This window comes from Mytilus edulis, chromosome 2 (genome assembly GCF_963676685.1).
Source record: "Mytilus edulis chromosome 2, xbMytEdul2.2, whole genome shotgun sequence".
NCBI lineage: Eukaryota > Metazoa > Mollusca > Bivalvia > Mytilida > Mytilidae > Mytilus > Mytilus edulis.
The window spans coordinates 59,249,533-59,277,180 of record NC_092345.1 but is presented as its reverse complement, the minus strand read 5'-3'; the positions used below and the strand labels follow the sequence as shown (position 1 = coordinate 59,277,180).

General features: G+C 32.6%; 1 protein-coding gene across 1 annotated transcript; it reads right to left on the bottom strand.

The window, feature by feature from the left end:
• Window positions 1–19,548: 19,548 nt before the first annotated feature.
• On the bottom strand, window positions 19,549–27,423 carry LOC139512541 (lectin BRA-3-like). Its single transcript, XM_071300225.1, has 5 exons — window positions 27,321–27,423; window positions 23,629–23,723; window positions 22,832–22,925; window positions 21,599–21,800; window positions 19,549–19,615 (listed from the first exon to the last, which is right to left on the bottom strand). The coding sequence occupies exons 1-5, from the start codon at window positions 27,355–27,357 to the stop codon at window positions 19,585–19,587; spliced, it is 459 nt and encodes a 152-aa protein (XP_071156326.1). The 5' UTR covers window positions 27,358–27,423; the 3' UTR covers window positions 19,549–19,584.
• Window positions 27,424–27,648: the final 225 nt, after the last annotated feature.

Here is a 27,648-nt window from a genome sequence, read left to right as displayed (position 1 = left end):
ATATGTTGATATGATGATTTAAACTATATTCAATTGATGTAAATATATTGTTTTGACTTGTCGCGGACAATTTACGAAGTACATGATGGCACACATTTGATTTTATAGCTAGCTTATCCTCCCACTTGTATGAAAATATTTCATAATTTTGTAAGAAGCAAATAAACTGTGTAAATATGCATTGAAGATATTTCAAAATTGCGACTACAAGTCATACATGCATAGATGTAAAAATTATACATGACAAGACATTTGTATGATCTAGTGGATTTTTCTAAACTCCTTTTGTAGCTACATGTTTTATTTGAACCCTTTTGCCATGGCATTGTCAGTGTGTTATCGACATGAGTTTTACTATCCCTTGTGGTATATTTCGCCTTTTAAATATTTCAATCGAGGAAAAAAAAATGTTGGTTATGTCTTCAGTATCATTTACGTTAATTGAATTTGATATTTGGTTTTGGATTCATTAAACTAGACCTTACCTTAAAGTTCACAACAAAAACCCGATCAATTAGTTATTGGAATTTTTCAAACGATACTGAGTTGTTGTAAAAAGGACAGTAGGACATTAACCTTTTCTTTGGTATCCAGCTGAACATTATCAAACGTATTAATTACTGAATTTGCAAAAGACATTCTTGACGTCTCAGAGGAAATATTAGTTCTAAATAATATGAAAAGTTATGACGTCTTTGAGTGTACAGGTTTTGGCAAATAACAATAGTCGTATACGTTTTGGGAAGGAAAACATCGGACGCGATTGAGCGAAGTAAATAATCTGACAGGTTTTGGAAAACATAAATTGGACAGATATGATTTGAAGGACACGTTCGTACGAAATAGTCAAGTTTTAAGAATTGGACATGTTAGGGGGATGAACGTGTTTGCTAGTGTTACATGTATGATCAAGAATAAATTATAATTCTTCACTATAAATATATGTAGTAATCTTGCTAATGAGACAACTGTCCACAAGAGACAAAGTGACAGGAAATTAACAACTATTGGTCACAGTACCGCCTTCAACAATATTTATAGTCCATACCATAAAGTCAGCTATCAAAGGCCCCGAAATTATAAAATGTAAACCAATTCAAACGAGAAAACTAATGGTATGATGCATGTATAAAATAATTAACGAAAAACAAATAAGTAACACAGAAACATACGACAACTATTAAAAACATGCTCCTGACTTGTGAAAGGAACATACAAAATGTGGCGTGGGTTGTTGATTATAAATGTTAGGTGGCTCGGAACCCACCCTCTAACCTTGGACAATGTAGTTATCTTGTCAGGCAAAACCGGCATGAAATTCTTTATGCAAACCAAAAGAATTAAATTAGCACAAATATTCCAATGTAAAATGAAGAATGCCTTTAAAAGGAAATCATGATTTTTTCAAAATTATAATTTACCATGAATTGAATACTATACACAATAAACTCGTCATAGATTTCAAGGTTTAGATATGTGAACGCTAACAACGCGTTGTATATTACTATTTATTATCACTATCGATATACATTAATAACCAACGCATCGAAGGTCACGCAGGCGTTATAGTTCAATTGTCTCTACGACATACTTTTTATAATACGACCATTTTAGGTAAATTTACTGTTAGAAATATAATAAGCATATCTATACCGAGCAAAAATGGTCTGGGACAGATATGGTTTTACTTTCTTTCTATGTTTTTAATGATTTTGACCTTAGGTCCTCCAACTATTTTGATTCGATCGCCACTGCCACGTGCGTTTCGTCACAAAAAACTCATCAGTGACGCTCGAATATTTTTTTCCAAATAAAGTACGAAGTTGAGGACCATAGGACCAAAAATTCCTAAAGTTTGCAAAACACCGCTAAGGGAATCTATTCCTGAGGTAGAAAAACCTTAGTTTTTCAAAACTTCAAAGTTTTGTAAACAGTATTTTATAAATATGATCAATGACAGTTTATGTCAACACAGAAATGCTGACTTCTGGGCTGGTGAAACCTCGGATAATAAAAACTCCACCAGCAGTGGCATCGACCCCGTGGTTGTAAATAAACTCATTATAGAAAAAAGTAAAATCACAAAATAAGTGAACTTCGAGGAAAATTCGAAACAAAAAAGTCCCTAATCAAATGGCAAATTAAAAAGCTTAAACACATCAAACGAATGGATAGCAGCTGTCATATTCCTGACTGGATACAGGCATGTTTTTGTGTAGAAAATGGGGAATTGATAGTTATCAAAGATACCAGGATTATAATTCAATACGCCAGATTATAATTTAATAAAATCATTGAACTCATATACATGATAGCTCGACACTAATGATTGTACAATGCTATGAAATTGATTTTTGGTTAAAACTAGCTGTTTACAGAAACGTGTTTATCTATTCCAAATACGTGAATTGTCTGTGTAACTTTCCGGGTTTCAGCTATTACTAGTAATGCATAGAAAAACTCAACTTACTCACGGTAGGTATTGTGTCCGGCTAGGATCGTGGTTTTTCGAATGATTCGGTCGTTTTGTTTTTCGAGTGTAGTTCGGGCTTTTCGAGTGAAAAAACATGCGATAAGTTCAGTTAACCGCTATTTTGTAATTATAATAGTTTTTTCATGACTACCCAACTTGTTTTGATTACTATACATGTTTTGATCAACAAGGAAGCACAATTTCCTTGTATGTACATGTAACAAAAAAAATAAGTGTCTGTTATTGTCCGGGTTTTGTCGAGAGGAACTGTGAAACCGTCCGTGTTATTAAGCAGATGGTCCGAGTTTTTTAACAAAATTTTTAATAAGAAAAAAGGTATTCTTGACTTTAAAAAAAGATTGTTTTATTAACTTAATTTACATTTTCTTTTCGGAAAACTTTCTACCACGACATTCCAGTATTAAATGTATTGAATTAGAAATTATTGGATCCTTTATAAAAAAAAAGGGTCTTTAGAGCATAGTGCAGGGGACGCATAATATTTTCAACTTCATTTAATGGTATACTTGTTGTCACAGTTAATAATATTTTTCGTGGTCAACCTCGCAGTTTGTATACAGTACGAATTATGGTATACGTTGTCCGTCTGTCGTCATTTTTTTCGTTTATTTTTTGTACATAAATCAGGCCGTTAGTTTCTCGTTTGATTTGTTTTACATTTTTCATTTCGCGGCCTTTTATAGCTGACTATGTGGTATGGACTTTGTTCATTGTTGAAGGCCGTACTGTGACCTAAAGTTGTTAATTTTTGTGTCATTTGGTCACTTGTGGAGAGTTGTCTAATTTACAATAATGCCAAATATTTTTTTTGTATTTGATAGAAAACATTCTACTACAAGAGGTCTGTTCCTTGTCCCATGAAATAAAAACTTTATTAACAACAAAAAAACATTCACATACTTAATCCGACCAGTTTATTTTATTCCCAATACAATCTGAATTAAATTTCATATATTGTTAACAATGAAATAAATAATTCATCAGCTTAATTCACTGTTTGTACGTACGTCTCAACCCAAGTTGTCTATGCCTTCATTAGATTGTTGACATCATGAATATATACTGTACATGTAATTTATAAGATGTGACAAACAACAATACATACAAATGACAGATACTTTTTTATAAAGTGTAAGTATTAAAACACATTTATCAAACTGATGAATGCATTGGTTTCGTGCATTAAAAAGTACATAATTTTAACCCTTTTTGTATTGATTTTAAACGTAAATACACTGACACATAACATTCTTAGCTATGGGAAATTTATATAATCACTCGATAAAACAAGGACGCACTCGAAAAAGCCCGGACTGCTCTCGAAAAAACCGAACACATAGAATTGAATTTAGTCTCAAAATGTCGTTTTCAATGCAACAACAAGAGTTTTTGTAAAGTGTATGTATATCTAAGGAAATATGAAATCCATGTATGCATTTGCGAAATTTGTATTGGTATGTGTATAAAAATGGCTTTAATCTGTTTTTGGATAAAAGCAGTGTAAGACTAAATTCAACTTTTTTAACGACAAATAATGTCGGACTGGTAATATCTTTTTATCTCTAATACTAACACACCTTGTATATCCTTGTATATGATACTCAAGCTTCTATGTCACGTCTTGTCAGAAATGAAGTCTGTTTGTTTACATTTTTGATCATGTTCACTCGAAAAAAGTAATCGCACTCGAAAACACTCGAAAAAACCCGATCAAATCACTCGCAAAACCACGATCCTAGCCGGACACTATACCTACCGTGCTACTGCTACAGTCGACTTATTCGTACAAAAGCAAAGACAAGTCTGTTAGAAAGATGTTTTAATCGTAAATGTCTATATAACACAGTATATTATTGTTAACAATGGGGTGTTGATAGTTATCAAAGGTACAAGGATTATTTTTTTAGTACGCCAGACGCGCGTTTCATCTTCATAAGACTCATCAGTGACGCTCATACCAAAATATTTATAAAGCCAAACAAGTACAAAGTTGAAGAGCATTGAGGATCCAATATTCCAAAAAGTTGTGCCAAATACGGCTTAGATTATGCCTGGGATAATAAAATCCTTAGGTTTTCGAAAAATTGATTTTTAAACTTGCTGAAGGCCTTATGATGACTAATTGTTGTTAATCTCTACGTACAACCTCGTTTTGTAGCTAGCTAAACTTCCCAATTATTTGTATGAAATTTGTTTATTGTTCCGTTCTATTGACATGATCATGTTAGCAAACCAAACAGCTATTATAGGTTAGGGTTGACAATATTGATGATCCAGAAGCCAACACTGTGTAAGGATGCAACAAAATTTAAACGAACATAAAAATTCATCTTTAATAATTATATAAGAGAAAACAAAAAATGTGTAGTAGATATTTAAAAACATATGTTGGTGCATATGTTTTACAAAACACTAACTAGTGACGTAAACTACACACACAAAATAAAAGTGCTCGTTGTTGGTAAAAAAGCATACCGTATATAGTCTACATTTTTTAAATAAAGAAAACATGAAATAGATAGACAAACAAGGGTAAACAAAACAAAAATAACACTGTTTCACCTTTGCGGCCGACTCGCTGTTCAGAACCCACTTACCCAAAATTAAAAAGTTAAAACCAAGTTGGAGGGTTACATCAAAATCTAAAGTAAAATAAGAAAAATACACTTTAGCACATAGAATCAATAACTCAAGACCATCTTGTATCATAAGTAAGGAAGACACTACAAATTTATCTATGAGGTCTCAGTATCTCCGTCTTTGAAGGACGTGAAGTTCTCTACAAACCCATTGTGTATTCATTTTCACTCAGACACCGATGACGTCTGAGTAGCAGCTGCAATTTTTTTGTATATCGTGTGAGTAGAGAACTGTATACTTTATACGCAAATGAATTAAAAATGTTACTGCTTAGGTGAGGGACATGTATAACGTCAAAATTGATATCGTCTCGTGTGTCATGAATTCTGGTACTGAGATGACAGCTGTTGTCAAATGTGATGGACATGTTTAGAAATGATGTGAAAGCAGACTTATTTGTAGTTCTTTAATCTCAAGTTCAGCAGGACAAATGAATGGGACCTAACCAGAAAAGTTCAAATTGTTATTCGAAATATCACCATCAATATACTTATATGTGAAATAATATAGTTTTGTTTCTTTTATCATCTCGTTTTTTAACAAGTGTCCAAAGGCTATAGACTCATATGAAAATAACAAAAGATCAGGAGAGGTAAACATTTGTACCAATGAGGACGTCGACAACCTCCTGGAAAATTCTACCTAAAATTAAAAAAGAACCAAACAAGTTATTAATGCCATGCCTCCGAAGTGCTTTTCTGTATTTTCCTTCATCAGAAACTCTCAAAGATGAACATTTGAATGCCAAAATGAGCAATAAAACTCCAGCATATTGATCACTTTTTTATCCGTGTAGCATGTTTTATTTTCAGGATTATATTTTAACAAAATATGTAGAATTCCATTCCAAAACAATACATTTGTTGTGTATTGTACCATTTTATGGAGGAATTATTTTTGAATAATTTCTGTAAAGGGAAATGGCTGTCAAATTTATGTGTACCGTATTGACTTTAAAGCTCATTAAAGTTTGATGAGTTGATATATGCAATGCATTAGCACTTAGACCAATCTATGTACGATTCAACGATTAGGTTTTACAAAAGAATTTAGTAATTCAAACCATTAATAGCAGCTTGTACTGTTGTGCATCACTGCTTATGGTCTAACTTAGTGAATATCCATTTTAAATTCAATTTAATTGACAAAATCAATTACTTTGATGATATTGTGCTATTTCCTTAATATACTGTCGATATTTACCAAGAGAATATAACTTTAAAAAAAACCTTAGCAAATGTTCTTTCCTAGATTGACATATATCAGTTTTGATTCCAGATGTTATCATCTTTTAGAAACTGTCAATATTAAAAGATAAGAACTTGTATCTTAAGTGCTTATGTTGGATGTTTTGTATAAATCTGATGAATCAAGCCCATTTCAACAGATTTTTATAGTTTGTGCTTATGTAATGATGTTACTGCACTGTTTAGGGTCAGTAAAAGACACCCCTTCCAAACGTTCTGCATGTGCTCGTCCCAAGTCAACAGCGTGTAATTCATTGGTTTTCGTTTGTTGCTGTTCATCATATTTACTTTTATTGTTTTGTATGTCAAGTCGTTAATTTTCTAGTTTGATTTTTTTTACAATTGTCATGTGGTTTCATTGCTTGCTTTTTTGTATTGGTTTTGTTCAATGTTGAAGGCCGAACAGTGACCAATAATTGCTTACTTCGTCATTTGGTTTCTGGTTATCATGTGTGTCATTAGCTAGCATACCACATCTTATTTTGATATGTTGAGTATCGCATCATCACTTTTCCAAATGGATTTTAATGTCAATTTAAAATGCATTTCTACCTTAAATGGTATGCGTAGACAAGTTTGAAATGAGACCTTGAAAGTTAGCCTGAAATACGATACGTATATAATCATATAAAACAATCAATTATCACTATTGGTGTTCATTCATCACCATCACCAACACAGGTGAATAATCTGTCAATTGTCCACACGACCAACAGACACATATTATATTTGACATTTTATGTATATTTAATGTTACGAAAATATTTGGCATTTGACTCGATCAGATGTGTATACAATAAAGGCAACAGTAGTATACCGCTGTTCAAAACTCATAAGTCCATGGACAAAAAACAAAATCGGGGTAACAAACTAAAACTGAGGGAAACTCATTAAAAATAAGAGGAGAACAACGACACAACATTAAAATGTAACACACACAGAAACCGACTAAGCATTAGACAAAATCCTTTGAGAATAACACATATAATATTAAAACCAAATACATGTTTTTGGGACAGATAAGTACCGTGACACGTCTTATAGTAATGTGAATTCACACTCAAAAATAAGAGAAAACAAGCGACACAACGGAAACACAACGTTAAAATGTAACACCCACAGACACGAACTATAATATAACAATGGCCTTATTCCTGACTTGGTACAGGACATTTTTAAAGGAAAAAATGTTGGGTTGAACCTGGTTTTGTGGCATGCCAAACCTCCCTCTTTTATGGCCATGTGAAATATAACATTGAAATGACAACACAACATTACAGGACTACAATATAAATAAAAAGGAGAACATAATTGACAAAGAAACACACGAATAATAGCTAACAAAAGGCACAAGTTTAAAATTCTAATACGCCAGAAGTGCATTTTGTCCACACAAGACTTACTAGTGCTACAGAGGATAAATTGCTCTAATCATATAAATGACACAACTGTTTGTATATTTGTTTTTTAAAGCTTTCCGCCTTCGTAATGGACTTTGACTCCAACTATTTTTAATCAAGTGTTACTTATATGTTAATGTAAAAGAAATACGTATCTGGTATAATATAATTAAAAGGCTGGTACGATGTACCTTTGATTGCGCTTTACGTGTATTGTTATAGTTTTCATAATACGGGTTTAACATTAAGGCGTTTTGTTATTCTATAACACCCATACTATTGGTATGGTCCATCCTTTTAAAGTATTTAAGCAAACGATGCAACAATTTCAAGTTAAGATAGTGATAATTTTACCTACAATGGTGAACATTAGCTTCAGATAGGACGAAATGACACCGTGTTACACCAATATTTTCATGGGCAATTAGAAAAACAAATATTTTTAACCTCTTTATTTAAACCTCTGTCTTGGTTTCGATTCATCGATAATGTTGACATGAATCTAGATGATTTTATCAAACATGCAAACAACGCCCGCCAGTAAATTAAATATACATATGAACATTTTTACTATATATATATTGTTCTCAGACACAACTACATCTATTATCGACGGCGTCATATAAACAGACATCTAATGTTAACCTACAGATAAACATCAGTACCTTTCTTACTAAAGTTATCACCCCAAAAATTGTACAGAAGGCAACCCATACAGTCAAGCTTACAGAATGAAGTAGATTTGCTCTTTCGAGAAGGTTGTCACTAAACGGTTACAGAAACCTCTCAGATGTTTGGCCAAACGAGGTTATAAGAAATGAGACATAAATGCGCGTGTTAACAATAACAGTCACAATGACATTTTACTGTACTAACAGATCTAGAAGAGACGAGGCGAAATAGTTCCATTTGTTTTAAATATTTTTAAAATGATAGCCAACGATATATCTTACGGTGGATGAATCATATAATTTTGATACAGTTCACTCTAAATTAATAATATATAACAATTATAAAAGGGTATAACATCACCAAAAAAAGTTAAATCAGGAAGAAATATTACGGATAACTGATATCATCCTTCATCAGAAAGAAATTATTAGTTACATAGTGTGCTAGTGACCTAATACGGTCTTCGCTCTCACCCCATATTACTGACCCCATATATACCGTATTACGTTACTAGCACGCTATGTAACGAATTCATCTTACCGACTTTCTTAACATGTGAAATTTAGACTAGTTTCCTATCAAAATGAGCAAGTCTTCGATACTTTTAGTATTAAGAAACTAGCTACTATCATTGATCCTACAAAACAGATGCCAACAATAACAACTTGTTAGGTTTAAATGCGTTTCATGGATTTATTTCCATCTTAATCATCAATTTCTTTGTCTGTTGAAACCTTTAAGATTTTACTCAGTACCGTTATATTTTTATAAAGGGAAGTAACACCACTACTAACCGTGTATGCAATAAGCCAAGCCTCCCTTTTACCTAATAAGAATATAAAGGGACGTAACAACAATACTAACCGTGTATGAAATAAGCCCCGCCTCCCTACTAATCTAATATCAAATATACACCGTCTCCACGAGGACGCTTTTAACCAATCATATTCTCAGAAATGTATAGGAGGTAAGATAAAAAACTGATACTTATCTTGACATGCGGTAGTCTTTATTGTTGTTATACAAATTATCACGAATCAATACGCTGGTAAATTTTCTTCGATATTGATGTTTGGGAGGATGAATTAATTTCTTAAAACTGTAAGCGTTCTGTACTAAAGTGATGGTTGGGACTCAGTCTATGTTTTTTTCATTAATGACCTCAGGGGAAACTGTCTTTATCTTTCTTATCCAAAAAATTTCCCGAGCAAAATTGTCTGCCCTTGATCAACCCTCGTTGTGTTCTTTGATAGTGACGGTTAGATGTCTGAGATAAGCTTTGGATTGTCCAGGTGATCTTAAATGACGATGTACGGGGATGATACTTCAAGTCAGAGGTTTAAAAAGTAAAACAACCAGGTTAAAAAAAACCAAGCTATATATGTAAGTATAAACAAAAACTATCGTCATCCAAGGAAAATTAAAAAAGAAGAAGTCGATAAAAAGTTACAAATTCAGAGGTTAGACTTACGGAACGAATGTTAAACAACCGTCATATTACTGCTTTATACAGCCATTTCATAAAGAGAATAATTGATGTGTTAAACCTAGTTGTATTGCTTTTTAAAGCTTATACTTGCATGAAAAAAAAATATAGTTCAGTTTTATTGACAAAATTGGCTGAACATCCAAATCCCACAAATAAGATAAATGCGACAATAATTAGGATCCAGCAATCAATGTATAACATAGGTCAATATAGGTGGGCTGGTCCCCGATTCTTCGTTTAAAACTAGGGACTCTTCTAAGTTTAAAACAATGAACGACTGCTACAGTTTGTCAGATTCATTCACTTCTATCTTATGGAGTTACGACTCAATCAATAACAGTAATCATAACCAACAACTCTTAATTGGATATAAGAAGATGTGGTATGAGTGCCAATGAGACACATCTCAATCCAAGTCACAATTGTAAAAAGTAAACCATTATAGGTAATAGAACAGCCTTCAACTCGGATTCTTAGCTCATACCGAACGGCAAGCTATATAGGGCCAATATGACTAATGTAAAATAATTCAAAGAGGAAAAACTAACGGTATAATCTTTAAAAAAAACACCCCACAAACCGCGAGAAACACATCAACAAACGGCAACCACTTAAAAACAGATTCCCGAAGAGTACAGATGCAAACAAAATCACTTAAGTATCTATTAAAGTAAATACATATTTATACGATGCACACATTCTGCCTTAATCTAGAAGTTCAATTCAAACACCAACTTGATGTGTTTTGCATGTTTACTTCAGCGCAAAAAGATTAAAATGCATATATTCCATATATAAGGATATATGCCCCCCTTTCAAACGACGGTTTAACTAACTTTTCGGGGCTTCTTTTTTCATCAAAATTGAAGTTAATCAAGAAAAAACGTAAACAGCAAAAGTGTTCAAAGCGAAATAAACAACAATAAGGTAATACTATTCTAGTTTACCTTATGGAGAAGGCACAAAGATTACGGTGAGTGACACAGGCTCTCCACAGCATCCAGTTTTGGTAGCCAATGTTGAAATAACCTTGTTATAAAATATATACATCTCTTTACCAAGTACAAATAAAAAGTAATAGATAACAGATTTTCAATGCATTATAAAGGATTTCTTTGATTTTGATTGAGATTTTATCGCATCTTCTATACACGTCTAGGAATATACTTGAATGAAGTAGAGCTCGTTGAAACCGTGTATATTTAATATAAGGTCAGAGGGTGTGTTATTTTTTCAATACACGGTCAGTCGTTACGTTTGTAATTCAAATTTTACAAGTAATTCTTTGATATTATATTATTTTTTTGAGTTTGTATTTATCTTGTGCAGCATGTAGGTTTATAATAATGAAGACTTGGACATTATATAGTAGTTCACCGGATAACAACTGTTGCTTTAAAGACTCATATTGATCACTATACTAAAAACCAAAAACACATCTATTATTTGTTAACAAATTCATCTGGATTCCCCATATTAAGATAGTCGTTAAGATAAATTCGCAACATATGGCATACATGTATACCTACCCTACGTATTTATATTGTATTAGGTCACGATAACACTATTTATATATCTTCATAACTTACCCACAAATGTTCTTTCATTCAAGCATACATAGCATACATCTTTTTCCTTATAAGGTTGTGTAAAAAAAGGTAGGTCCCGATGTGCTAATTACGATGTGTTATAAAAGGCTGTGAAAATACGAAAAAACTGCAAACCACAATTTGAAGATGAATCAGGTAAGACGTTTCTTCCTTAGAAAGTACATGTCTACAAACAAACTTGTAAAGACAAACATTGTTGAATTGAATTAAAATGATCCGATCGAATATATCTCTATCTACACAAATGTATACAAGTTCAAACATACTTAGACGACTTATCCCACTTTGCTATTTCAAGGATAGACAAGGCTAGTATAAGCGCTAATGAATATTAACAGAAGCGGTCAAGAGACTGTGCAGTTTATTTTTGCGTTTGAAAGTATGAAAATATAATACCTTTTAAAAAATGGAGGAGCTGATAAAGTAAAAAAAAATGAAGCCAATGCAGCGAAAGGAAAACGAGATTTGCATAAGGAAGATACATTCCTGAATTTGAAATAATTTATAAAATTGTGTACCGTAAATTGCAGTAACAAAATATTTGTATTTTCATGCCAGTTTCTAAGTAAACAAATGTTGTTAACCGATTTTTACATTTCATTAATCAATCATTAAGAAGGCAAACAATTTAACAAACACACTGAAGGAAAGGCATGACCTATATAAGAAGGGTGACCGTTGGCTATGACAGGGAATACGTCTCATGATATGCATGCATCACCCGAAATGCGAACCCACATTAAGTCAAAATGTCAAAATTGGGGATAGACCCTAGTCACGTGACGATCAGTAAAAAAACCTTAATCATTATATATAAAATTTGAGAGATGGTATGGTTGCTAATGAATCAACTCTCCACTCGAGACCAAATGACACAGAAATAAACAATTACAGGTAGAGTGTACGGCCGTCAACAATGAGAAATACCCGTACCACATAGTCAGCATACCCTGCCAATATTGTACGTCCTCAGTCAATGCTCTTCAACTTCGTTCTCTTCATGTATATGACTGTTTCAACTGTTTGACTCGATTATCTGATGTGTCTGGCATACAGCTTTAATCGTGGTAGCTATGATGAGTAATGTACACTATTATCCTTAATTTCTTGAAATTTTGTATGTCGACACAAAAATTCACTTTGCCAGTTACATCAAGGCACAACTAATTCAATAAAAGAATAACGAAGTATATATTATTATACTGCTGAACGCTTTCATCGTCGTCAGTTTTTGTGTTAAAGATTGTAGAATTTATATTCCAACATACAATTGCATTTAAATTTGTGTACTCGTGTACATACAACTAATTATATATAAAAGTGAAGATGGAGTCGGATGATGGGTAACGATCAATCGAAATACCTGTTCAAACTCTGTTTGAAATTGCTGTATCATGTTGTGGACACTTTTAAGTGATCCCTGTGAATTTGACATAAAAAAAAACTGAATAAAGTAGAAAGAATGTCAATCTGGATCTTTTTTCTTATTGACACGAATGGACGATTTCAAACTAGGGTCTTTAACAATTTCAGAGTTTCATTATCAATTTAACCATTTGCAAGTAAGGACATGCCATGTTGTATGACGTTCAATTCATAAGTTACAAATGCATGCGCGTAAATCACAGACTCTATTAACACAAAATCTCATTTAGCAAAGGTTTAGAAAAGAGTGACACAAAATGATCATTGTTTATCAGTCAAGCATGTAACGACACTGATGTGTTTTTCAGGAATGAAAAGTTTACGATTACATGTCATTTTCGTGTCGTTTCATTTCTACCAAGTTTAAATGAATAAACTATGAAATGCAAGTATAACAAAACCGAAGTACGATATCAATACACTCGATCCTTTTTAAACCCTCAAATTAAACTCGACGTACTGAGACCGTACCTTGACCTAAAATGGTTTACTTTTATACAATGTGACTTGGATGGAGAGTTGTCTCGTTGGCTCTCATACCACATCTTCCTATATCTAGATATATATTTCAGGTTATTGACACGAATATCCTTCTGACAGCTGTAGCTCAACAAAAGAAGAAATTAGTACGACTCCTCGTTGACGGTGGAACAGATGTAAACTATCAAGGATATGACGGCAAAACAGCATTGATGATTGCCTGTTCATTTATATCACAATCAGAGAAAGACAAGGTCATCTTCTTCGTCAAACTTCTTTTAGACCGTGGCGCTGATCCAAATCTTCGGGACATAAATGGAAGGACAGTTTTAATGCATGCATTTCGCTATCGTGCTTCAACTAGTGTTGTCAAAATGCTTCTAAATAAGGGAGCCGATCCCGCAATATATGACAAAAAAGGTTTCAATGCTTTCTGTTATATAAGAACCGAAAACTCACATGCATATGCTGAGTGTTTTGACAGATATTTCTCGCCAAAACAGATGTTGTATGGATCACCACAGGATGTATCTAGTTTTAACCTTCCAGTAGTGATGATTGATTTTACTAGCCCTAAGCATATAGCCTATGACCGAAAAGAAATTTACTTTCAATTTCCAAGTGATATCATACAAGAAAGAGAGCCAAATATTACAAGAGGAAAGGAAAGTACGAGACACTCAAAATTCGGGGATCTTAGACGAAATTCTGAAGGAAAATGTATCGCTTTGTCAGAACTCAGTATTCGAAATAACCATCATCTTGATATTGATATGGAAATGACAAGAATGACAATACATTCAAAAGAAGATCTTCAATTATCTGGACAATGCAAATCAAGTTCAACAGGTGATATAAATGACCATGAAAAAAGAAAATCATCAATTCCTGACCAGAGAAGTAAAAACAAACTAGTTTGCTTGGTTTCTGATGCAGATAAAATTGTATTTGAAAAAAAATTGATGAACCCTCCCAAAAAGCTCCCTCCAATAGCAAAAACAATACATTCCGTTAATTTGGTGCACCATTAATTTAAGTTCACCTTTTGCATGTATCGGGAATCTTCAAATGTTTGTGTTTTATTGCTCATATGTAAATCGACATGGTAAATAGCAACAGTCATTAAATCCTGCTTCAGCATCCTTGACCATCGTTTAACAGAACTAGTTAGTAGTAACCTTTGTATAATTTATTACGAACAAATGTTATTGAAATTCACACATTTTGTATGACAATAATGGGAAGGTGTTAAATTTCTTTTAAAAGTGGCGAAGAAATAGATAAGGTTAGAAAATCGTATTGACCGTCTTCAAGTCTATATTAGCTGTTTTATAATCGATATGAACTAAATGCACTTTGTAGTTATTTAATGTTAATTAACGTATGTGTTGCTACCTCTTAACTGTAAAAATATATATATGGATGTTTTAAATGCAAGATTCAACTATGCATTTACAAAATCAGCGAAACACGTATTGTCCTACTTTCACATACTTATCAAGACTTAGTGTAACAGATTTTTTTAATATTTACCTATCATCAATGCAAGGTTGTGGAAGACACAGTCAGGAGAAAACAATAAAAGAATTATATTGTAGCCTTTCATTTCGTTTCCAGTTTTGTTCATTTCAGCCTTTTGCAAAGATCTATTATGTTTTGCCAACAGCAAATTAGCTATTTTGTAATTTTTATATGTGGTTGTGTTCTTCTGGTCGTTATATCTTTAGTACCATAGGTTTTTGAAAAATGAATCTGATTTGTATGTTTGTATATTTAATATTGCACATGAAAAATTTCGTACGCCCGAACCTTCTTCTTGATTTACCTTTTGTAATGATAAATAGGCACGCTCAAAATCCAATATTTGAAAACCAGGGGTGTATAGATAGAGGAAACTTTAAGACCTTTATGACCACAATATTCTTAAAAGAATAGCCAAATTTATTTAAAATCAACTTTGTATTGGGAGAGTTGGTACATTAGTTTCTTAGTGATTTCTAAAGTCATCAACGTAATGTTTTAGAATATAAAATCTTTAATAGAGAGAACTTAGCTGATGATACCCTCGAAAAAAAACTATCCAACTGCATTGATATCGACCCAGTGCTACTAATATTTTGAATTCCGTGCGTCTAAAACGCTTGTCTGTTTTACCGTCATTAAAAACGTTCGAATGGAGACATTTGAAAGTTCAGGAATGTTAAAGTACGTTGAAACATCATAATACTATGTAGATAAACTCATCATAGTTACCAGCATTGAAATTTTGTACTGCGCAAAACGCACGTTTCGTCTACAACAGACTCATCAGTGACGCTCTTTTTAAACAAAAATAAAAATACACCAAATAAAGTACGAAGTTGAAGAGCATTGAGGACCTAAAATACAGCTAAGGCTATCTATTCTTAATGTAGAAAAGCCTTAGTATTTCACAAAGTTTTGAAAACGATTAATTCATAATTATGACCAATCGATAATTCATGTAGATTTCCGACTTTCCAAACTTTCCGATCTCAAGTGTACAGGAAGAAGGTTATTGATGAAACACTTGTTGGACAAACTGCGTAACACAAGTGTGAAAAAACAATGAATTGACTTGATAAAATATACCTACAATTAAAATTTACCAAAAACAACAATGAACTATTTGAACTGATGTATGTCGGTTGTACATGTAAATGTAAAAGATTCAAGCAAAACATTTGATTAATCTATCATATACATTTTTTTATTCTCCTTTACACACCTCTCACATGGAAAAAATACAAATTCACATTTGGTAAATTTTATATACTAATAATAAAATATTATGAATTGTTCGCAACCTTTTCAATAACATCAAAGTATTGTGACCGAGGAACTGACTTTGTCCTACAACTTTTACTTTGTCATTCGGGGTTGACATGATACATGCCAAGGGTGACAAGTAGGTTCAATGTCTTACTTTGATTTCTTGCCTTGCAATAAATTACATCTTTAGTTAAATTACAGAAAAAGAATCATCAGATCACTGCTCGAAAGTAATCATAACTATTATTGTACGCTGTTTCGACATAACTTAAGGAAAAGTAACGTAGTTTATGAGTTAGAAATTCTTTATTGTTAACTAACGAAAGTTATGATATGTGGCAGTTGATTGAAATTTGTGAATTACTCTTCAATTGTTCAACTGGTTACTTATTAAATGCAATGCAAGTATTATTTTATTGAATCTGAGAACAGGTAAGGTCATTTTCCAATCAGTGCATTTCACAGCAAGGCCATTCTCAAAACGTGTTTCAACTAAATACTATTTTATATTATAGAAATTTGGCTTCATAAGTTTTAGGTTTCAACAACATAATAGCATATTTGGAAGATCAAGTGGTCAAATTGTAAATCCACAATGTGTATCAAAACTGATTATTATACAAAAAAATAAACCAATTTAGATTTTGTATAGGACGTCATTTATGAACAAAGTACTGTACTGTTTAATTATGTTACAGGCACTGTTGACCACCATGCAGAATATAACGTCTGCAATTATTCAGTTAAGGATTGTTATACAATAGAATACTCCAACCCATTACTAAATTCAATCCTATAAACAAAGATTTGCTTTTAAAGTTTGAATGTACTTGTGGTAAACTTATTACAAACAGGATAGCACATCTTACTTTTTACGGTGAGGTTGTTTATCCAGCCCGTTAATTTAGATGCTACCTTGGTAAACGTATCGATTTATTAAATAGAGTTATTCTAAAAAGGTGCCAATTTAACACTGTTTTTTTTAATGAGATCTAAAAACAATGCTTTTCTCGGTAAAAATTTTAATTTTGTTATAAAAATTAAAACCTAAGTAAATAGTATTGTTAATACCTATGAAAGGTCACAGTCCTAAAATTCTGTCGATACTTTTTTGACTTTTGTAAAATAATGTTTTCTCTGTCAATGACGTATTTACATTCAATCGATTGGATACCTTATCTGGACTAAATGATATTCTAGTCTTAGATACACGATTGTTTATTACTTGCTATTAGCTTTGAACTAGTGTATAGTCAGGAAACAGTAATTTAATCGTTGTTGTTTTTTGCTGTCTGTTATATCAGGTTTTTCGTTATACGACACCAGATTTTTTCAATGTAATGGTTAAGAAGATTTTCAATTATCCTTTTTGCTATAAAATAATTTCGAAATCTAAGGTTTTCACGTTTATGTAAAATTGATAAAGGAAATAGGGAATGTGTCAAAGTGACAACAACCCGACCATAGAGCAGACAACAGCCGAAGGCCACCAAAGAGCCTTCAATGTAGCGAGAAACTCCCGCACCTGGAGGCGTCCTTCAGCTGGTCCTTTAAGAAATATGTATACTAGTTAAGTGATAATGGACGTCATACTAAACTCCGAATTATACACAAGAAACTAAAATTAAAAAAACACAAGACTAACAAAGGCCAGAGGCTCCTGTCTTGGGACAGGTGCAAAACTGCGGCGGGGTTAAACATGCTTATGAGATCTCAACCCTTCCCCTATACCTCTAGGCAATGTAGAAAAGTAAACGCATAACAATGCGCATGTACAATGTACATATATGAACATACTTGCAGAAACAGTCAAATAAAGAAAAAAGTTGATTTGATGTCAAGACTTTTTTTTATTATTTTTGCAGTTATAACGAAATATTTATCAAGAAGGTATTGGTTTCTTCCGGTGATTTAAAAAAAAAAGACGATACGTTCCATGTTCCATAAATCTGGTTCCTCAATTTTTTTCTGTTCAAACACTGGTGTCGTTTTACAAAGAATGAGTAGCAGCTGGAAGCTCTTGAATACCAAAAATAGTTGGGGTACGTATATCCCATATGCAGGTGAAATTGGTATATTGCTACCAAGGTGACAGTAATTTCTTAATACCTTTTCGAGTAAGTTACCAACCGATCAGATATGTTTCAAACATATTTTTTGTAAACTGTACTTGCTGTTTATGAAGATGCGGGTGTTCAAATATCACGTACAAACCATAGTAACACACGAAAAAGGGTCTAAATTCCAGTTGCAGATTAGATGTAGTAAGATTACTTTAGAATTACTCAGTTCAAGGTACTGGAAAACCGATGTTAATTTTCCCCATCACTAATGATTACGGATTATTTATATCTATCGTGTTCGACATTTGGTCAAAAAGAATTAGTAATAATTAAAAAAAAATATCTACCTCAAAGTTTAATTGGTAAAAACATAATTGGTTTGCGTGACAACAGTTGGGATCATGCAGCAGCCAAAACTATGAAAACATCAAAAGCATTCAATAGTGCGGACTTAATGCAAACATACAAATAAATCTGACAAAGACATTAACAAAAGTGTTATACACGACAGTACATACAGTATCCAATAGGAATTATACACTTTCTCGATAAAATAAAAATTAAGTATATGAATTGTAAATACAGGCGAAAAACGTTCTTTATTAGTATACAATCGATGTTAAATAAAGAAAATGGAAGCCGTATCCACGGAAAGATAAGAGTTTTTTTTATCTAAAGAATCAATTGACATCTCTGCCCTCTGCAACAGTTTTGTTAAGGGGGATCCTAAAAATGAGCAATACTCACGTCGAAAAGATAACATCAGATGCATTATTTTATGCTCTCTTTTTCTTGTCATAATTTACAATCTGAACTAAAAGTCAAAGTACTTGTATGTATGAAGATTTGCTTTGTGGGGTGTTGAAATTCCTGGTGGTAAATTGATTAACTTTATTCTAATATTAGTACCCAGCAGGTCTATCTACAATTTATCTTAGGCAATATAGAATAACAAATAAATAGAATGAGTGGATATTGAATATGATCAAAAATATATATAAAAAATATCCAAATCCATCTGATGTCAACTTTGCCTGAGGAAAATAAGTGGCCAGATATAGTCAGAATAGGGATGTTAAAACTGAAGCCTTGAGTCGAAAAATGTTCAGGTTTACTGCACGATTAAGAGCCCTTGAGTCCGTAGATGGGAATGGTCTGTAAACAATGGTTCTGTTGAAAAAGGCTACTAAAGCTGCATAAAAAAATCATAGGTACAATAAAGTGATGCGGAAAACAACAAAACTATGATGTTTATTTTAAAATAGGTCAACACATCATCCAATAACCGGTAACGTTGAATTGAAGCTGAAATAAAAATAAAATAAATTGTCACATAAGTATATAAAAAAAATAATATAACAACGCTAACAACAAACTAACTAACTTTACGCAACAGTAGTGTACAGTCATGAATTCATTAAGGCAAGATTAATAAAATTGGAAGATTCGTATTAAACCAACACAGTGCGAGATCGACCTTGTGACGTCAACAAGGTAATCTAATACTGCAATACAGTCATCACCAGTCATGTTATTCAAAATAAGTGAAATTATCGCGATAAATATCACACATTGGGGCGTTTACATGTCAGGTAACTTTCCTTGAATCTTAGAATATAAGACTTGAAAGCTAGTCTCTCGTGAGTGAAGAAACTGTAAGCAATGAGTATCGATCAACCATTTCGTGATGGTGACTGTAAAATTTGCGTAGTGTCGAATGCAGTCGTTTTTCCACGTTATCCAGCTAGTGAGTTTTTTTGCGTTGCGTAACGTATTTCAAAGATAAAAGGAAAAATAATGAGCTGTGGAAAAATAATGAGCTGTGGGAAAATAACCATGCAGTACAAACGCAAAGAAACCGATAATTATAACATGGTGTAGAGTAGAAGAAAATAACATGCATTGCTCAGAATCAACATTTTACTTTTAGTAGGGGAACATTTTTAAAGAGGAAGCAAGCTGATAAATAAGAAACACACATTCTTTAGTTCCTTTCAAGACAACTGAAAGTGCACTAAATGATATAGGAAACCGTGGTTCAAATGAAGATACAGATCAATCGTTTAGCAACTAGAAATTTATTCTTACATACTTTTGATTTTTTAACCCTGTATGCTAACATTGCCTATGTAAATTTTAAAATTGTTTGTATGCACATTGCACGACAAATCCATGTGAGGTATAAAAAAAATTGACGTCAGACACACAAATCAATGAATGTGTTTTGTAGATAGATATTTTTGTGTTTTGTTAAATTGTTCCTTTTAAAATTGTTTTACGATGATGACTGATGTACCCATATTTTGACTATTTTATTTATTGTGTTTAGTTAACGCATCAATGTAAATATAACGGAATTTGATGAGACTGTCATCAAAGTGAAAGTGTTAGCGCTTTAAAACCAGGTTTAATCCACCATTTTCTACATTTCAAAAGCCTGTACCAAGGCAGGAATATGATAGTTCTTGTCCATTCGTTTTTGATGCGTTTTGTTATTTGATTTTGCCATGTGATTATGGGCTTTCCGAATTGATTTTCCTCTAAGTTCAGTATTTTTGTGATTTTACTTTTTAGCAACTGGAAATGAGAAAATAAGAACATCACTAAATGTCTAATTTTGAAGTAAATGTTTTTTGGAATAATTCGTAATTTGTTTTGATGTTCTGTCACTCATAAGAATCAAAACAAAACATCAATTTAACAAGTTGAGAAGGACAAAGTACGATAACTGTAAAAGAAACCTTGACATCCACGAGGTGAAGTATGATATACAGACAGGTATTTCATAGCAGTCAATCAATTTGTTGAGAAAATAGTTATAATTACTCTTTTTAAATAATTTCAAACTATTACAATGATTAAATTAATTAACACTTTGAGTATTTTCACAAATAGCCATTTGCAATTGGTCATTTATGTAAATGATTCCAATACCCTGTGTATGTAAGAAAAACAAATACGTATCAGTTCTAATATCTAGTTTTGATATTTCGATTTGACAAGATATACAATATTAGGTCAATGCCAGGAAAATATAAACTTTTTCGCCGAGTAAAAAAATGTTTATATTTATATGACATTGACCTGATATTCTTTTTATACTGCAACTTAAATTAATAAGATGACAGCTTTTTTAATCGTAACAAAAATGTCAAACTTATTTTCATCCCTTAATGGACCTCTGATTGTGGAGAAAGTGTTCCATGAGGAAATTGACATTATAAAAATATAGCTATATTACTATAATTAGGAAATAAACACAACTAGTTGCAGTATAAAACTACTTACCCTTTCTCACAGATGAAATGTTTGGCTACATCACAGCGGTCGTCATCCCAGTGATACTGGTCTGTCTTAAACATCTGAAGACAATCCTGGTCATGATCATTGTTCGGTTCATTTGGAGCCCAGTCAGTGTAGTCGAACAGTTCGCCAGATGCCCAACGCCATTGGCCTTCTGTAACGTCATCTTTTGCTCCTATCCACCAATCTGAAATAAAAACATGAACCAGAATCCAAGAATGTAGACACGTAAAAATACCTATAAAACAATAAAGTTTTAATGTTATGAAAATGTTTTTCCAAATTCACTGCTGAATTTAAAGAAGGAGAACGTCAAATACAAAATATTGTATAATCATTTTTGCACCACGTTATCATTTTCTGATTAAAGGGGCATTAGTTGTCAAACTCATTTTCACCGATTTGAGTCAAATTTTTATATTCGACTTATAACATACTAAAACGTATATATCCAAAAAATAAAAAGTCTGAATAAAAAATTTACAATAATGCAAATACACAGCCAGAGAACAACACAATAACACAATAACAAGCACAAAACTACAACTGTTATGCAATAATATGTTTTAATCTTAACTTCCATGCCGTATCAATACATTTACACAATTTGTAAAGGAAATTATTTGATGTATAATTTACATTTAACAATGGGGGAGGGTTATTACAAAGTGATAATCATTGGTACAGGCGTTTCCTTTTGTAGAAAGTGGTGAATTGAACCTGTTTACATAATTAGTTAAATCTATCACATTTATGATAGTCGCATAGAATTCCATATATTATATTGACAACGTGTTTAGTGTGAATGTATCTATATTATTGTGGTACTCGTTACAATTTATTTTAACGGCATCAGTTATGTAATACATTTGTTGCACCTTAACATTTTCTATTCCACTGCAGTACTGAAACTATAGTTATCTGTTCTATGGTCGGGTTGTTGTCTCTTTGACACATTCCCCATTTCCATTCTCATTCTACAGTGTGCATGTAGATGTCGTCTTGTAAACTCTTTATATGTTTTTCTCTCGTTCTAGATTACAATATATTAATGAAAGGTATGGAAGATATACATGCATCTTTGTAGATATACTCCACCATTTTTGTGACATAGCTAACTTGAACAAGAAATGGACAAAATCAAGATAAAAATAAAATAGATATTGTCCGTTTCCCTATAGCCATATAACGATTATAAAATCAAAGCAATAACCTTACCTCCATCCTCTTTTGATAGCATGTTCCTTAAGAATTCAACCTTCGCGTGTGTCTGAACTTCAGCAAGTCTTGCATTGATTCCCTGACAGGCATGCTTCAATGCAATTAAATATTTCTCATTTCATTAGCGTTTCTTATTTGTATATGTCATAGTTATTGCAGTTCGACTAATAAACTTTATTTTCCATGGAAAAGACTTAAATCTAATGTATAACAATAATTTTCAAACGAAATATTACTATAAGAGGATCAGGTCATCTGTCATAACATTGGTCAAAGTAGAGTAAAATATTTTAAATTACTTTTGCCGTAGGGCTCAATTTATTTGTGTCCGAGTAAATGACCTTCTAAATCATTATATAAAGATATATGAATAAAATATATGAAAATTTGGTATATCAATGAGATAAATGTCAAATCACAAAAATACTGAACTCCGTAGAAAATCAAATGACAAAATCAAAAACTCAAACACATCAAACGAATGTATATCAACTGTCATATTCCTGACTTGGCACAGGCATTTTTATGTAGAAAATGGTGGCTTAAACCTGGTTTTATAGCTAGCTAAACATCTCACTTGTATAACAGTCCCTTTGAGTAATTATAGCTAAGAAAATCTGTCCTTACAAGAACTACATCAAATTTATAACATGCTTGTTATTGGTAAAAACATGTTCAATTGGTTCTTTATCAAGTATAATCATGTAGATTTGTTTTGTTCTATTACTTTTTTAAGACATTAATTTTATCAGTTAATATTCATAATATTTATTGTCAGTATATGTAATATCTACCTGGGCATCATTCCAGTTTAATGTTTTTTGTTTCGTCAGAAAACACGAGTCTTGAAAATGACGCCAACCATTTGGACACAGTGCGTGACTAAACGCTTAGAGAATAATAAAAATGTTATGCAGACTAATATTTGTGTATAATTTTTAAAGTTATATAGTTACATGTCATACAATGAATTTGAACTGACTCTCGAATTCTTGTTCGCCAGAAGTCTTTTCCTTTGGTTTATAATTCGTCAGTTGAATGAAATATTAACAAACGGAGAGATAGTATGGTTACTAAAAGGACGAACAAAATAACTACTTATCACTTATAAAGAATAGGCTTTACATGTAATGTAGCCAATATAATTATATGCACAAAGAAAAAAGTTGAGCACCCCCTGATATATTGCATTATAGTTTTTTTTACCAAAAATATTTATTTGAATATAAGTATTTATTTTAACAAAACCAATGTCCCTTTAAAAAGATGTGACCATACAGGTTTGACCGGTCACGAAGATATCAACGTTTCATGCACGTGAACCATGCCTCCCAGGCAAATTACAAAATGCAGTTTTCCGCGTTTCAAATTTGAGTATTTAAGTCAGGCGATTTGTAATTTTATTCACACTCTGTGAACATGGTACGAAGACGAATATCGGAGGCTCAAAGATGGCAGATTATCGGCATGCGTCATGAGGGTTTTCTTATTAAGCTATTGGACGTCAGATGGGCTACCATTATACTGTAGTAAGCCGGCTTGTGCGGACACACATCCAAAACCAATAACGTAAAAGACTTGCCAAGATCCGGTAGACCATTGGTGACATCGCAGCGTGAAGACAGGACACTGCAACGCCTGGTTAGACGAATGCCATTCGCAACAAGTCCTGTTATTTAATTAAAAAGAAAATGGTGACTCATATATATATAGACAGCTATCAACCATAACCTTGAGGAACCGGTTGAATTCAGCAGGACGGAAGTCAAAGAGGGTAATAAGACGTTCCATATTAACTGACCGACATCAACAAAAGCGTTTGGCACGGTGCCTAGCTCGTCGTGTTGGAACTTGAGGAACTGACGCAAACGAGAGCTGGTTTCTGCTGCATGTTTCAGATGGAAGATTGAAAGTTTGGAACATACAAATACAGCATATACCCCAAGGAAAATCAAGGCAACTGTCCCTTAAGATGGAGGCTCTTTGATGGTATGGGGATGCATCTCTCATGACTGCAAATTGGACTTGCATTGGTCACTATACAAGGAAATCTTATTGGTGATCAATACATCAGAGAAGTTCTTCAGCCAGTAGTTGTACCTCATTTTGATAACCACCCATTAGCTGCAAGACCTGTGTTTATGGATGACAATGGTAGACCGCTTCGTTCAAGGGCGGTTACCACAATTCTTCAATGCGAAGCAGTAACTGTTCTTCAATGGCCTGCCATGAGTCCAGATTTGAATTCGATAAAGCATACTTGGGACACGTAAGGATTTCGGGTACAGGTAGCTGGACCACCTGTATAAAATTTACGTCAGTTGAAAACAGCAATGAACCGGGAATGGCGGCAAATACCACAGAAGGAAATCCGACGACTAACTGGAGGGATGAGACACAGAGTTCACCCGATATTGAATACTGAACTATGAACGTTTTCTAAGTGAAATGACATTAGTATCATGCATAACGAACTCAGAAGGTGCATACTTAAAATGAACATGTTTTATTGTTTAAACTGGACTTGTGGTTTTTATGACAATCTATTAATTCATTAAATTTTCATTTTTGTTGAAATTTGTTGTGTTTTTCTTAAAGCTTCTGTTGTGTCTTTACAAGCTGCATTACTATTTTTGCAAACAATTGTTCTGGGATCAAATAACACTTAATGTAATATTTGTCAATTAGAAAAAAACGTGGGGGTGCTTAACTTTTTTCTTTGTGTATATCTGAAATACGAAATTGAAGAAACAAAATATCGATTAATTAAGGACTTGTTTGTTTTATAAAATTGTATGAAAATAAAGTATATAAGAGTCGATTTTTTTTTATCTGTCAACGTAATTCTAATGATCATTATAAAATTAAGAATTATTCGCCATCAGAAACAATTATTGCATTATTCTGTTTTACCCAATTAAATAATTATTTCTGTAATAGATTCCTGACTGAAATAGTACGTAAAAAGTACGATTAAAACTAATATGAAGTTTTATTTTACATCTTTTAAATGGACGTTGTATTACCAATTTGAGTATTTTCCAAGTTATTGTTCTTAAAATTAATTCTGTGATTAAAGACTCATAGACTGATTCATCAAGTAACTGAAGATAGAAATGTTTAAAGAAAACTGTTACCTCATTTAAACAAAAAAAAAACAAGTTGGGTTCATTTCACAGACAAACTTACATCTACATTAACAGAACTCTGGTGGATAGTTGTCTCGGTGGTAATCATACCACATGTCCTTATTTTTATATGTCAATTTTCTTTTTCATGGTATAGCATTTTTCATTTTTAGGTAATTTTCGCCTCTGGTTTTAAAGTCGACATTGGGGCTTAAGAGAATCAAATACTAAATTAGATTCCTCGTGTCAAGTGGTGGAAAGTAAGGAATAAATTTCTGAGAAAAACGACTGTTATGATCAAATTAAAAAAAAAATATAAGGGGAATAAGGTCGCAGGCACCACTTCAGTATGTGATTGCAAAAAACTGCGATATCAACCATCTAATTTACAGACGAAATTCTAGACAGTCTCATTTTTTACGTTTTTTGGACTTCGTTCTTTTCGACAACAAATCTCAAAATAGAATAAAAGAATACGATTTTGTGTACCTAGCAACAAAAATGGCCATTTAGAATGTGAAATGTATAAGTTAATTACCTTTATCTTATATATGTCTCATGGACAAGCAGTATGCTTAACGGCCTAACTTATTGGCAAAAATCTGATGAGACTGAACAATTTTGTAATCAGCATTTTGTTAAAGAGGGGCGAAAGATACCAGAGGGACAGTCAAACTCACAGATCAAAAATAAACTGACAACGCCATGGCTAAAAAGAAAGACAAACAGACAAATAACAGTACACAAGACACAAACAACATAGAAGAAAAGACTAAGCAACATGAACCCAACCAAAAACGGGGGTGAACTCAGGTGTTCTCGAAGGGTAAGCAGATCCTGCTCCACATGTGGCACCGTCGTCGTTTTGCTCATGTTATTACAAACCCGGTAAATAATCTAATTCGGTAGGGATTTGAAAAGGGAAGTGGAGTTACGACATGAGGAACATATCTGATATCATCTGTTAAACGGTTATTCCAACTCGTGATGGCGTCCGTAAAATTTACAAAGGGATGATAAAATAAGGTCTTCGTTTTAGTTAAGAAAGCATTGATATGTTTTTTTTAAACTAAATTCTAATTCTAAATCTACAATAACTATTCATCGTGTTATAAGTATTACATTGATGGTCTGCGATTGGTTTCTGTTACGATGACTTTGCAACTGTTAATTTATGTAAGTAAATGTAGGAAGCATATTATTAACTTACAACATAGTACGCTAGGATGAAACAATTAATTTATGGTAAAAACAATACAAAAAAGAAATTAAAGGTTACGGGACTTAAAGCTGCCTTCAGTATATAATTTATTTTATCTTTGTATAAATTAAGCAAAAATAATCATCATTAAGCATACCAATAATAACACTAAGCAAAATGAATCCTACCGTCATTTCTATATATTCAATATATGGATGAGAGAACGTGGTCGTGTCTTATCGTATTGACTTACATAATACAACGATCTTGACTTCTTACCTATTTGTCGTGTCCAGTGATAATAAAAATGTTCTCTGTGTTTCTTATTAATATCTCTGAATAAACTGTAGTGTTTAGTCACTCATATAGTATAACACGTGTCCACAATTCCATCATTCCGAAGTTCAAACAAGTTGCTGTCTTTAAAAAAAGAAAAGCAATACATGAACCTAAGACCGGTGAATGCCGGGTCACCGAAAGGTTGT

Excerpts from the sequence above, each read along its gene's own strand:
- LOC139512541 (XM_071300225.1), bottom strand. The coding sequence starts at position 27,357 with ATGACGGTAGGATTCATTTTGCTTAGTGTTATTATTG. Across the intron at positions 22,926-23,628 it reads TAAACTGGAATGATGCCCAG|CATGCCTGTCAGGGAATCAA; the intron begins GTAGATATTACA and ends ATTGCATTGAAG. Across the intron at positions 19,616-21,598 it reads CATTTCATCTGTGAGAAAGG|CTTCAATTCAACGTTACCGG; the intron begins GTAAGTAGTTTT and ends TTTTTATTTCAG.